The sequence below is a fragment of the Terrapene carolina genome, unplaced genomic scaffold (genome assembly GCF_002925995.2).
Source record: "Terrapene carolina triunguis isolate 2854851 unplaced genomic scaffold, T_m_triunguis-2.0 Scaffold68, whole genome shotgun sequence".
Taxonomy (NCBI): domain Eukaryota; kingdom Metazoa; phylum Chordata; order Testudines; family Emydidae; genus Terrapene; species Terrapene triunguis.
This window is the reverse complement of record NW_020664419.1, coordinates 76,607,226-76,621,993: the sequence shown is the minus strand read 5'-3', so window position 1 is coordinate 76,621,993 and position 14,768 is coordinate 76,607,226. Positions and strand designations below refer to the sequence as shown.

Genomic DNA, 14,768 nt, shown 5'->3' with positions numbered 1-14,768 from the left:
GTGTGTGTGTGTGTGTGTGTGTATTCCTACTGTATTTTCCACTGCATGCATCCGATGAAGTAGGTTTTAGCCCACAAAAGCTTATGCCCAAATAAATGTGTTAGTCTCTAAGGTGCCACAAGTACTCCTCGTTCTTTTTTCTATGTCACAGTTCACTGCTCTCTAAATCAGTGCTGCAGAGAGAAACAAATAGCCCCACACTATATGTTTAGACGTAAGTGTCAACTGGGTTACAAGATACAGCTTAATTTGAAAGGATGTAAGTGCATGTTCTCTGCTGGTCTCTTAGACAGACAGGTTGTAGCTGTGATACAGAGAAAAGTGAAAGAACTTTAGGAAAAGCAAGTTTAACATTTAAAAAAAATTATTGTACATCATTTAAAAAAAATACTCATTTAACTTAGCTTAAAAATTTATTCCAGCACCTAACCACAGCTCTACAAGAGAACAAATGTACATAATACTGTACTTTGTAACCCTGTGTAAATAACCTAAGTCACACTTATATTAAGATTCCACTTACAAAGGGCCAACAAATCATTAATAGGTGTTTTAATAAATGGTAAAAGAATTGGTATATATTGTTATAAAGTCCAACAGGCTACTTCTAGCCATCTATAACACCTACTGATGTGCTTATAACCATCCATAACACACACTACTCATGTCTATAACTTGCTTATAACATTTATTAATTACTTATTAATCCTTTATAAACTATTTATAAATGGAACCTTAATATGAAGAGCAACTAACTTCATACTACTTTAGCCCAATACTCCAGGACACATCAACTTTCACATTTTTATTTAAAATTCTGCATTTTCGTTTGGGAGGGTCTTTAACCAATGAAGTTACAACTACCTAAGGTTGTTAACAAATATATAGCAGACACTAAAGGCAAAGCAAAGGAGATGTGGAAGACCACATGACAGATGTTTTTCAAAAAGAATCACTCTGACTAGTGTTATAATTAACACTGCTACTACGACAACAATATCAGGAAATGACAGAATATGCTGAAATACAAGACATCCTTTTGTTTTCTTTTTAGAAAAAAATTATATAATATAAATAAATAAACATAAAATATTAAGGTAAGTTCCAAAACCCACCAGTGGTATCATCAGAAGGAGACAAATGACTACTCCTGGGTTCCAGCCTTTATCTCCTTAGCTTACCTGCATATAATCATCAATATACTGGGAAAGCCCTATTGAGAGCTTCATATATAGGGAACAGTAAGCATTACATTTAGATCTCAATTTTTCCATCCAGCATTTTCATCTCTGAATCCGTGCCTGAGCTATTTCAATCACATCACCTGCCTTTTATGGAATTCAAGTAGGCAACACAATGTTTAACAAAGGTCAGGTAGGACTTAGAATCCTCCTTCATTTTTAAAGCCTGTCTTCATTCTTGTTCTCTTCCACATGGTTTTCATTCTCCTCTGTCTTCTCCTTCTCCTCCTCCTCGTCATCTCCAAAAGTCTGTTCTTGCATGGTAGTAAAAGTAAGTGATCTGGCGGCAACCTGTGCAGCCAGACCTGATGTGAAGTTGAAATCTGTTGATATATGGAGCTGAGCCAGCCTTTGCTTGATGGAGGACTGTAATGCGTCCCTCAAAGGGGGCTGTAAAACCTCCATTCCATCCACACCAGTTGGCTCCACTTCATCTCCTTCACCCTCACATTGGTAACATGTTCTTTTTACAGCCATTGGAGATCCATCTGCATCAGCAGCAATGTCTTTGTTTTCATCCTTTGTAGGATCATCATATAAATATTCAGTACTGCTTTTCTCACTCACAGTGACATGGGCTTTTGGGCTAGAGTCTCTCTCTTCAGAATCATCACTAGTTTGGTTACAGTCCTGCTTTCCTGCTTCTGAATTCAGAGGGGATTCCAAATTATGTATGGGTTCCACTGCTTCTACAGGAGACAAGGGCTTCACTGCAGCTTAAAAAGAAAAGAAAAAAATTATGACTAAAAAAGTAACCTTCCATACATAACTCAGTTATGTGTGTCTTAAGAGATGGAACTGAGAGTTAAAATAGGTAAAATAAAGATGTATTTTCTGACCAGGATGCTGAAGATGGAAGGTAATGTCTACTAGTTCTACATAGTCTTTAAAACTCATGAGACTTATGTAAAAATGATATCACATAGAGCTGATGTATTTTATGGAAATTACAAGTAAAATCAGTTGCTGCATCTCACACAAATTTGAACTATCTTCCTTTAAATAACAGCTATCTAATCTAGTAAAGATAACTGGAACATAATAAAAAATGTCTTGTGGGTAATATCTGATTTTATACATCACAACATATAAATAAGATATGTATGCATACAGTAGGATACGTTGTCCTCACAAATAAAGAGTGGTCTAATTTAGCCTCTCGATGTTAGTAGTAGCAGCGAGTCCCATTGCCAGCAACGGGATGCTTGCCAGGAAGTCTCTCCTCCCAGTGTTAGGGGTTAGTACAACACGATATAATTGCTTCTTGAAGAACAGACGTCTTTCTTTATAGTAAAACGATATAGTGTCCATTTCCAACAAACAGATCCCTAAACTGCGGTAGCTCCATTAGAATAGCAGCACGAACATACATAAGAGCAGCAACAGCAGGTTCCCATGTGGCACTCCCTTTCTAATTCCATTCTGACTTTACCCCTGTAAGCAAAGATGAAAATAACTCTGGAAAATACACCAAACTTTTTATGGGAAACAAGATTACTGTATTAAATTTTTTCCATTGCATTATATTTTAGTAGTATTTATTTTCACTAACTGAACATGGGAATGTTTTTATGCTTGTCATATTAGTAATTATTTTCATTTAACACACTGGAAACTTATGCTTCAGGATTTACATTTGAAAAAACAAACACACACACAGTACAGTGTAGCAGCAATTTGGCCTCACCTGTTAATTGTTCTTCTAATGGAGTGGCCCCTTCACCATTCTGAAGAGAATCACTGTGTATCTCTACCAACTTGCTTCTGGAGGCAAGAATATGCAAATTTCTCTATCCATACCAGCCCGTTAAGAGCCAGTTTTGGTGTCTAAATGCCCCAAAGAATACTTCCAAAGCTGGAAAACGATGGAAAGGTACCTATGGAGGGGCAAAAAGCCCAACTGGTAGAAGGCCAAATCCCAGGAATAGACCCAGGGCTGGATTAACCTTTTGTGGGCCTGGCGCGAAACATATTTGTGGGGCCCCATGGGGAACAATTGTAAAAGACAGAAGATCGACTCAGAAGTTGTCTTTGACACAGCACACAGCTGCACAGGTTTTATTTACAAAATTTACAAGTTTAAGTTGCAGATGGAGCTGGCTGCCACTAGGGTACCAGCACCATCAGCCCTAGGGCAAAAAGAATGCACACAAGTGTACATAAAATAAATTATAAAAGAAAAAAATACAAAAAAAAAACCACAGCTAAAAAAAAGCCAAAACTGGCCAAAACACCAGCCATGTGCTGCTCCCACTAAAAGGGAACCTTGCCGCGATCTCACCCTTCACATTTCTCATATGAACTACCAGGGCTTGAATTAAATTTTTGTATGAAACTGGGGTGGATTTAAAACTGTTTAAAACATTTAAAAAATAAAAATGTGAAAAACTATTTACAGGGTCATTATTCATACTTGCCTTGGTTGGCCTTCCCTGCAGGCAGAGAGGCACAGAGACTAGGATTAGGACCAACTGTGCTCCCGAAAGAGCGGGCCAACCCTCCAAATCGGACCAGACCCACATCCCTCCCCAGAACGAACCCCACCCCCCAAGGACTGGACCAGACCGACATCCTGCCCCAGACCAAACTGGACCAGACCGACATCCTGCCCCAGACCAAACCCTCCAAACTGAACTAGACCACCTTCCAGCCCAAATTGGATCAGACCCCTCTATGAACCAACCCCTCTCAACCATGAACCTCCACACTGCCTACCAGAACAGGGCTCTTCCTGAACCTCTATTTCGGAACCCAACCCCCCCTCCACAATCCCCAGTTGGACATTCTCGGGCACTCCACTCCAGAGCCACCCCCTGCTGTCAATCCACCCCTGTTCTCTCAAGCAAACTGGACCAGACCTCACCTAGCTGCAGCTTGGCCAGATGCAGCTCAGACCAAGGTTGCATCCACCAAACTCATCCCCGGTACCCAGGGGAGCTGTGACTCCACTCTCCTGAGGTCTGGCTGCTTCCTGATTGCCTCCAGCTCATCCGGCGCTGGCAGGGGCAGTGCAGTGGGGAGGGTCAGGGTGAGCGTCCGGGCTTAGTGCTGACCCCAGCAGTGGGGCTCCCTGGCTGCAGGGGGTGCCTGAGCTCAGCCCATGCCCCCTCCCACCCCCCAACTGATCTGTGGAAGGGGCTGCAGTCCCCACACAGGGCAGAGGGGACCTGGGACACAGAGCCGGGGTATGTGTGTGAGGTCGCCCCCCTGCCTGCCAGAGGCTGGGAAAGGGCTAAGCACAGCAGCAGCTCCAGAGGAAGGGGCTCGGAGCTGCGATCTGTGCCCCGCAGACACAGAGCAGAGTCCGATATCCAAGGGAGCTGGGCCCCAGAGAGTGGAATGCAGGCCCTGCAGAGCAGCAACCCCGGCACCATGAGTCGGGGTGCGGCCACCTGAAGCCGGGGAGCTCTGGTATGGTCCCCTCACCATGGCCCTGCTCTCACTGCTACTGCTCCTGACTGTCCTGCTGCAGCCCCTGGATGGATCTGGCTCCTTCGCCAAGCCCAGGGTGCAGCGCTGGGGGGCGGCCGTGGTGCGGCACCTGCAAGTGGCTCCGTGCTCCCAGGGGACGGCTTCCTGTCCCAGCCTGAGTGCCAGCCCCTGGTGCCCGCTGGGCTCACCCTCTATATGTAAGAGGAGGGATGGTGCTCAATGCCGTGGCACACTGGCATCATTCCAAACCCGGTACTGGATAGACCTATTCTATTTTGCTTGTTTCTTGGTTATTTTCACAGAACACTCCTCCCCTAGTCCAGAAAGAATTGCTGGGAAGTAGCAAGCAGTAGAAGAACAGAGGCAGAGAGACAGGAAAAACCAGTCAAAGCAGTTGGGAACTATCCAGTAATTGACAGGCTAATTTTTTATTTCTGATGGAATCTAAATAAAAACAGACACAGGCTACTGGGGCCTGAAGGACGTATTTATGGAGGCTGCACCACCAACTCTTTGATACTTGGTGAACGAACAGTGACTCACAGCGTAGCTTTACAGAACTCTTCAGGGGAGGCTCGGTTCTTTGGGCTTCAGGGGAGGCTCTGTTCTTTTGTTCTTAGTGCTAAGGGAGCAAACACAAACTCCAGGAGAATTTTTAAAAACTCAATGTTGGGTTCTTTGTTAGCTGCCTTGAGCAATCAGGAGACTGTAACCTTAGATCCTTTTTGACCATTTTTGTAGTAACTACAGGTCATCAAGGAGACACATGATGTTTAGAACAGGGCTGTCCTGTCAAGTAGGATTTGAGAGCTCTGACTACGCCAATGATAGTTAGGGCACAAGGAAGGAATAAAACAGTCTTCAGATTGATGTGCAAGGGAGAATACACTTGAGGTAAAATTTCAGGGGCTGTCTGAAACACAAACCTATATGGAAATACCTGAAGAAATGGTTCCTCGCAAGAACATTCTCTTACTTTCCTGACCCTTCTCCCAGAAGAAACTGCCATGAGAAATGGGACTTTGATAGTAAGGAAGCAGAGGAAAACTTTTCTAAGTGGCCTGAAGGGGGCCTCAGTGAGGACAAAGGACCAAGCTGAAATGGCATTTAACTAGCTGGTACCTGAGAGCTGGTCTAAAATTTTTGATTACCTGAGGAAGCAAGAGATGTGAGGATGAACTGCCAAGGTGTCTTCATAGCTAATTAGTGGTAGGTCTCCGAGGGCTAAAACTTGTATCTGTAAGGAAATGTACTAAGCCCCATATCATAGCTATCTAGGAGAAGCTGTAACATGGACCCAAGGAAGACTTGAAGATGATGCATGTTTTTGGCCTCCCAGCATCAAAAAAATATTCCCCACATTTTTGAATTGGCCCAGACACTTGAAGGCTTCCTACACTGAAAGAACAGCTCTATCATTCAAGGAAACAGATGAAGGACTGCAACATCAATCTTTCAGCCTCCAGGATGTCAAGTTGACTTCTGACAAAGCACCAATACCTGCCACAGAAGTTCCTTAGAAAATAGGAGACATCATGTCTCAAAGACTGATGAATGAAGCACAGTGGGCAACTAAAGTTTTCTGGTCCAAAAAGAGGCAATGATAATTATCTTCACTCCCCAGATTTTTCTGGCTATTGTTCTGAGAAGGGGAGAATGGCAGGAGTCCATCCCCTGCACTGACCACATGAATGAAAACACACCTGGCCCCCCATGCCAGAGAATCTCTGATCCTGGAACAAGAGGGATGAACTGCTATAGGAACAAGCCCACCCAAGAGAGGTCCCAGGCTGAAAGTATGTTGTTGAAGATTACAGGATTCAGCTGCCCCAGGTGAGAGTTGTCCTGTTGTGCCAATCTCTTGATATTTTCAAAAAAGAGTCCTGTGGCACCTTATAGACTAACAGATGTATTGGAGCATAAGCTTTCGTGGGAGAATATGCATGCATCTGACGAAGTGGGTATTCACCCACGAAAGCTTATGCTCCAATACATCTGTTAGTCTATAAGATGCCACAGGATTCTTTGTTGCTTTTTACAGATCCAGACTAACACGGCTACCCCTCTGATACTTGATATTTTCAGTTTACCTCGGATGCAGGCCCAAATGGTCTGATGAATCTTCCTTCATCACTTCGGAAGAGATGCACAGTACCTCAGTCCCAAGTGCTCCACAGAGGTTAATGAATGCAGCAGATGTCCAAATGCCACATTTTATTTGAATTGATGGATTAGAAATGAAGGGGAGAAGCTGCTGAATGACTAGGCCGATTGCTCTTAGTTCAAGGAGGGACATACTCATGCTGGACTCCCTCCTGGACTCCACGGCAAGGCCTGAGAAGCCTGATGTCTATGTGAGTGCTGGCATCTATTGGTGTTCTATTCAAAAGCGTATCCAACACAGGCTCCCCTTTATTATACAACAGCCATTAGCCCTGAGACCTCTGGACTTGGGCTGGGAGCATGATCAGCTCAGACCAACACCCTCCTGGTTTTTCCAAACTGAGAGGAAGAAGGCCTGAGGGGATCACATACAGTGGATAGTACATTGCACTGTGCTTGCCAAGGAGAGTGTAAGACCCCTTAGGCGCAGAGCAAGGATGAGTGTAGAAAAGAATCATGTGACATAACATGAGGTGTAGACGAAGGATAGTGAGGAAAACTTGCTTTTGATGAGTGTCTGAAGTGTTTTGGTGTCTTTGCTTTTGGACTTGACTAGAATTGTAGCTTGATGGACCTGAGAGAGGAAGTGAGAGGTGCAACCACACATGTGGCTTTGAAGGCAGGAACAGAGGCCTCATAATTGCGTCTGATCTATTACTGAGCACTTGTCCACAGGATCTTTGAAGGAGGCAATGCACAGGTCCCTCCTTTTCTGGCTAGTTTGGAGATTGAGCCTTTCATCTGGGATATACAGCCAAACATGACGGTTGGATTTCTTGACATCATACAGTTTAAGGTAGGTGTTGGACTGCTTCTGTGCTAGACAGGATCACTTGAAAGTGACTGTCTCCACACACTGGGAATTCCAGATCCTTAGATTTCTTTGGCTTGCAGAAGTCCTTTTTAGGGACATCTGTCTCCTCATTAGATCATCCAGAGTAGATGACGGTCAACAAATCTAGCCAAATCCATGATGTGAAAATGTCTTCCCCTTGTCTGAAGCACTGCAGGCAAGGACAAAGGGATTTCACCTTCCTCTGAAGGAGAGCGCCTAGATTTTGTAGATTTGTGCTTTTTGCACTTTTTGTAGTGCTTTTCCTTAGCCTTCTTTTAAGGGAAGGGGAAGGGAAAGGGGAAGAAGTGAGAGAGAAGACCAGAGAAGTAAAAAAGGCAGAAGAAAACAGAAATATTCACAATAAAAATAGAGAGAAACTGCACTAAGCTGCTAGTTTTACTGCTAGAGTCAGGCATATGGCATGCCAAAACTGGCTCTTTAAGAGCCATGCACTGTTGCCTGGAAAGAGAAATTTGCACATACCTGCCTCCAGAAACAAGTGAGGAGAGCTGCCAGCAGTCCACTCCAGACTGTCAGAGGGCCACTCCAGGAGAATCCTTTTTCTACTTACAAATTAGATTGTTGGCTTTTAAAAAATATTTTCTGTCTTTCTTGGAATAGATACCAAAGTCTAGCCTGTCACTTCACTCTATGTGTCTCTGTAATTCTGGGATAAAATTGAAAAAGTATTTATTCTAAACCTGAAAATTTACTATCATTTACAAAGATGTATGATTCTATACAATTTGCTGCCTGATTGAAGAGCAGATTTGGTGGAGAGCAATGAAAAAGCATACAGCAATTCCCTGTACGCTGTGCTTAATTTTCTCTGCTCTAAGAGCCAAATTCTTAGCATCTTGAAGTTAGTGGCCAAACTCCCTCTCTTTGTTGTTGTTTTTTTTTAATTGGAAAGCAAAATGATGCTAGCAAGCCATATGAACAGATGGAGCAACAAATTAGGGCCACACAGATCTATCAAAGGCACTACTACAGTTGAATACAGTACGTATTCTAGCAATACTATGTCAAAAGTTGATTGTAACCAGACAGACACACACCCTTACTTAGAGTCAAATTAATTATAAAAAAAAAAGTCAGTACTTACCATGATCACTAAATAACAGCTGCTTCCATTTCTGTCTCTCTACCTCTGAAGCTCTAAATCCCAGCACAGATTTCAGTTCTTGTAACACTCTCTTGGATTCCTCTCTCTCACGTTTTTGTCTCTCTCTCTCTTCCTGGGAAAAGCAATAAAAGTCCTCCCTTTTGTACTCATTGTCTGTATCTGTATCTTCAACATATGCTTCCAATTCCTACGGAAAAAGAATAAACTGCTCTTTTGATCTGCATATTCCTCAAGGGTCAAGCCCTTTGAGGTACTGCAGTATTTCAGCACTTTAGCAGGAGGATTGAGCCCCAAGTCCATAGTCACCCACGTGATTGGCATGGCAGGAGTTTGGGGGCCTGACTCTGCTCTCAGTTACACTAGTATAAAACTGGAGTAAGTACATTGATAAAGTCAAGATAACTGAAGTCAGCAGAGTCACTTCGGATTTACTCTGGTGCAAACAACCAATACAAAAAGATTTTGACTTGGAGATGGGGATCACTTTTCCTATAATTCCTATTGGATATGACAACTATTGCTATTTTTTACTCTCCCCTCCTCCAGTTCATTCAGGGCTGGGTATCTCATTCATTTTATCAGTGGTAACTGTTCAACCAGATAACTTCAGAAAGAGAAGAATCAACATGTTGAACAGGGAAAAGTTTGAAGTGGTGATGGTGTGTGTGTATGGGGAGGGAAAGGGGGCTCATCTTCTCTCAAAATGTGCCCATCAATTAATTCTTGAGTTGAGGCCAACTTTTCTTTCCAGTTACTTTAGCCTTCAAATGAGTGCCCTTAAACTGAGAGAGAAAATAATACACCAAATTGTTTATGTTAAAACATATTTTAAGAGTTCAGAAATGCAAAGCCTATGGAAACCAGATAGGATTAGTTAGGTTAATGCAAGTAAGAATCAATTTAATATATCGCCTTTTAACCAATTTATTCCTTTGTTCACATTTCTTTTAGAGATGTCTTTATCTGGTTCCAAGGTAGCATATGCAGGAACTGGATTCAAAATTAATTTCAAAGCTCTTTGTTACTGGGTGGGGAACACCACCGTGTGGTACAATATAGGTACTATATACCCTGTCTGCTGCAGAGTAGTTCACAAGTCCGTTAACAAAAGGGCATTGGCTAGCTGCGTTACATACCTTGTTGAAGGAGATAAGGTCACTGCTGAAGCAGCTAAAAAGGAAATGGATGAGGGAAATGTCTTCGCAACACAAAATTCATATATAACTTTGAAAGCATCCATTTATTCTTACCTGCTCTTCGGGGATTGGGTCTTTGTCCTCTATATGCAGGGCAGGCTGTAGTAATGGTATCAAGGGGCAGAGTGTATTATCACAAGATGATTCAGGTTTGCCTGGAGGTGGGGGGAGGAAGTGGGGGAAGAAGAGAGATTAAAACAAAAAAAGATTAAGTGCAGAAATGAACAGATAACTTATCTTTAAGAATTCAGTGGGGTACTGAGTCAGAGCCCGACTCCAATGCAAAGGACACTGATACACACTCCATCACCTTTCTGAGCACACTGGAAGACTAACACGCTAAAAGCTTCAGGGTATCCCTTGAGAATCATCAGCAACGTGGCAGACATAAATGGGAGCAACATGTTAAACTGGACACTTTGGAAAACTATCTGCAACAGGAAATTAATTTCCACAAAACTCAGCTACATGTTTAGAAAACAGAGTCTTGGAAATGTAAACCAGACAAATCTCTTTAATCACATTCAGTCAGCTTGTTGCTAAAAGAAACTTTTCAATGTACCTTTTTTATCCGGGTTTCTTCGAACCATTTTTTCCACCTGAGAAATGGCCTCTTCCCAGCAGCTGTTGCTTGCCTGGATGTGAGGCTGAATCAGCTTTAGTTTCTGCTCTAGGACTTGATAGGCTTCTAAAGTTAGTTCTTGTGTCTCCTTAGAGCTAACTAGTTTTTCAAGTTCATCCTCAAGAATTATTACCCTAGATGAATGGGAAGGAAAATATCACACTAACATATCTGAATCTCATATTTCATGATTTGTTCAAGTTTTGAATTTAATCAGTTTCCTCCATTCCTCCTTCCTTCCATCTTAAACTGTAGTTTAGCCAGCTTCATATGTTTTAAAGCCAAACTCCTCCTCTCCTCCATTCTCATTACGGTAATCCATTACATTTAGATGGCATTGTGTTATTTAACTAACTGTACCAATGAAAAATCTTTTTAGGTATATAACCCGTAATTATTGTGTGTTGAATTTTGTTGCAGAACAGACAAAACTCAAGCATGCTTTCAGGTTCATTCAAAAAGAGGGACTAAAGAGATGGAGGGTTTTAATTAATCTTTTTGCTTAGCAGTTCATCTCTAAGGAGGTGGTAGCACCACAGAATATCTAAAGATTAATAAACCAACTACAGTAACCAACTCCATGTAGGACAGAGAGACTTTGGCTTCACAAACACTTGGCAATGTGTGTGGCTGTTATAGTTTAAAGCTCAGATCCCATGGTGATGGGCACAGTATCAGAACCTGAATAGAATGGAAGCCTTCAATTTCAGTTGAAAACTTCTAATTCCAGTCATCTCCTCTTAAAATGGATGCAGGTTGCTCCGAGAAACAGTCAGCTCAATTAAATACATTATATAACAGAACAGACTTCTTGTATGTGCAATCGCTTATACTAAAGAGAAAGGCAGCTGGTCAGACACCTCTGGATTCCCAGAGAGCTGCTAACATTGACCCTACTATATAATTCTTCAAAATATCCAATTCACAAGTTTGTCCCTCACTCATGTTGCTCCTTTCTAAATAAGGGACACTAGTTAAATATCTTTCTCCAGTTGTGGAATATAAACCAGAATTGTTTCCCAGTTGGCAAACTCTGTCTAATATATGGGCAGGGAAGCAGAAGCAGCAATATAACCCAGCCTACATTAACAGATATACCCCATCCTTTATCTTGCATGGCTGCAAGCCTCAATTATGTCTTTTTTTTCCAATCTGGGATATAAACCAACAATCAAAGCAGCGCAAGACTGAAGCTTTCTAACTACAGGCACATTCTCTCAAATAGTCTAAAACTTACTCATTCAGTAGGGCCTTGAGATGGAGCTGCAAGCTGCGCACTGCTGTGTGAAGGCTGTTCAGAGCTCTTGACTTCGGTTTTGTTTTGGTTGCACGTTCCAAGCCTAACTGATGCTGAGTTTCAAAGTACCGATAAAACTCATAGCTTCGCTTAAGCTCTTCTAAGCAGGCAGCATGAGTGTGAGGTAGACTTTGAGTCACATCAGACAAAATACAATGAGGCAAACGTTCTGGAGTGATCAAGGGCTTGGGGGATGCATTAACTGGAGAGAGCAGCAGTGCTAATCGTCTGAAGAACTCTGAACTCTGTCCTACCCACAGCTGAAACAGAACCTACAAAATACAGAAAGGATCAAATGGTCTTCATTGTTAAAAAACATTAGCATTTCTTCATTCACTTTTTAAAACATATTGTCCCCTTTTTAAACAGTTTTATCTTCTCCCACAGATTATATGCTCAGCACTGTGTGCCTGGGAGCATATGACAAGGTCATATTAGTCTGGGTGTCTCACACTTTATGTGACTGTAAATTCCTTCAATGAGGGTCTCACGTGCTCACTTGTACACAAAAGGCTTTCAGGGGTCCAACGCATCATATCCCCACTTTGGAAAACACTCCTTTGCCGATATGCCAGACTCACTAGTCAGGACAGTCTCGGACTCTCCTGGGGCAGATAAGGAGTGGCCAAGATTCCAACAGCAGGATGTACATTGCACTGAAGAAGACTCTTCCCTCATAACTTGGAGTTGTCACTTCTATGACATGCATCCGACGAAGTGGGTATTCACCCACAAAAGCTCATGCTCCAATACGTCTGTTAGTCTATAAAGTGCCACAGGACTCTTTGCTGCTTTTACAGATCCAGACTAACAAGGCTACCCCTCTGATTCTATGACGTAGTTACTGACTACTATATCCCTCCCCCCAGCATTGAAATGCTAATCCATTAGCACTATATATTAACAACATATACTTTGAAATCCTAAGAAATCTGAGCTGTTGACTTACTGTTTTGTGTGCAAAACTGAGCAACTTCATAAATACTATTAAAATGTGGAAACACTGATAAAGGCAGAACAATGGAATAATCTCTTTAAATCGTTATTTATGGTAGCTGTCAGGTCACTCACTCTGGCAGTGAAAAAGAGGAATCCCACAGTTCACATTTCTCCAGAATCTCAAATTGAACTATGAAGCAAAACCCATTTTTGTTGTACCTTTGAGTGCTCCTCTATTTGCCTACAGAGAAGCGTAGGTTACTTCATGACAAGATAAAATTTAAAAGGTGTTAAACTGTGTCTACACTAAGGGCTATGGACATGTCAAATCATCTTACATAACTAGGAATTTTTTTTTTTTTTTTTTTTATACAAGGCCCATGTCTCAGAAGACTGTCACAGTAGCACCTTTCTGGGCAATGCCTTTTTTTTTTATAAAAAAGAGGAAGATAGTACTTTTAACCGTTACACCAGCCCCACACACAGTCCATGTCTACAATACCACTTATGCCGGTGATACTTATGTTGCTCAGGGGTGTGAAAAAACACACACCTGAGTGACATAAATTTTGTTAGTGTAAGTGGTAGTGTGCACAGCGCTATGTCGGTGGGAGCGCTTCTCCTGCTGACACAACTACCGCCCCGCGTGGAGGTGGTTTTATTATGTTGATGGGAGTGCTCTCTCCTGTCGGCATAGAGCAGCTACACGAGCGCTATTACAGTGGCACAGCTGCATCGGTACAGCTGTGCCACTGTAAGCTCGCTAGTGTAGATATGGCCACAGAGAGATCAGAATTGGGCTAGTATGGAGTGTGGTCTGAGATTGATTCCCAAGGCCCACAACAGGTCAAGTTACTCGACCTTATTTTCTCATCTGTAAAAGAGGGACAATATTTAGTTCACAGGTAATGTTCTCTAACCTTCTGAGATTCTGGGCGGAAAGGCTTTATATGAGTGCAATTATGGATCATTTCCAGTTGTAAATGGGTAGTGGTCTTTCCAATACATGAACTGTCAAAAGAAAAATGTCCATAATAGTGACACACTTAAGGATATGCAACCACCACATATGACCATGTGCAGTGTTGTAGCTGTATTGGTCGCAGAATATTAGAAAGACAAGGTGGGTGAAGTAATATCTTTTATTGGACCAACTTCTGTTGGTGAGAGAGAGACAAGCGTTCAAGCTTGCACAGAACTCTTCTTCAGTTCTGGGTACAAGACCTGAAGAAGAGTTCTGTATAAGCTTGAAAGCGTGTCTCTCTCTCACCAACAGACGTTGGTCCAATAAAAGATATTACCTCATCCACCTTGTCTCTGTAACATATGGTCACAGTCAGGTGCTCAGATACCACGGTGATGAGCACCATTATAAGAACTTAGATGGATGGACTGATAATCATTCCAAAAGACACACCTTCCTAATAGTGTGAATAATTTTGGGGAGCTGTTAAGCAATATATTCACCTGGAAAACAAATTATTGCTCTGTAATATAAAGAACTGAAAAGATGACTGCTTCCAGGTGTAGGAGTTATCTGAAGGTAACACTTAGACTGATATGAACTTAACACCGGGGCAAGTGCTACACAACACTAACTTCCTATTCATCTCTGCATTCAACACAGGGGTTTGGCTGGGTATTATAAAGAAAACCAAATGAAAAGGAGGCAGCCTGAGGAAAGAGCATCAGCACACAGCTCAGAACAAGAAATCAGAGCTTAGGATTTATGAAACATAAAAGGAGGACAGGCCCATATAAACAGAATATAAGGAGAAAGCAGTGAATGACTAACAGGTAGCCCACAAAAGTAGAGAACTTTGGGAAGAGAGCAATCCAAAACCTACCTGGAAAAAGGCATGTGGGCCAGAGAAAAGGGAATCCAGAACATGTTTAGGGTAGCAACTGACCTTTCTA

The 14,768-nt window shown here is 42.2% G+C and overlaps 1 protein-coding gene across 3 annotated transcripts in view; it reads right to left on the bottom strand.

The window, feature by feature from the left end:
• Nucleotides 1–111: 111 nt before the first annotated feature.
• The window catches only part of VEZT (vezatin, adherens junctions transmembrane protein), an 86,336-nt gene continuing 71,679 nt past the window's right edge, over nt 112–14,768 (bottom strand). For all 3 annotated transcript variants that reach the window (XM_026648843.2, XM_026648844.2, XM_026648845.2), the window contains exons 8-12: nt 11,853–12,184; nt 10,556–10,749; nt 10,048–10,148; nt 8,777–8,984; nt 112–1,957 (exon numbers count right to left, since the gene is read on the bottom strand). In XM_026648843.2, coding sequence (XP_026504628.1) covers nt 1,401–1,957; nt 8,777–8,984; nt 10,048–10,148; nt 10,556–10,749; nt 11,853–12,184 — 1,392 coding nt within the window. In that variant the 3' untranslated portion in view covers nt 112–1,400. The remainder of the gene's footprint in view (nt 1,958–8,776; nt 8,985–10,047; nt 10,149–10,555; nt 10,750–11,852; nt 12,185–14,768) is intronic.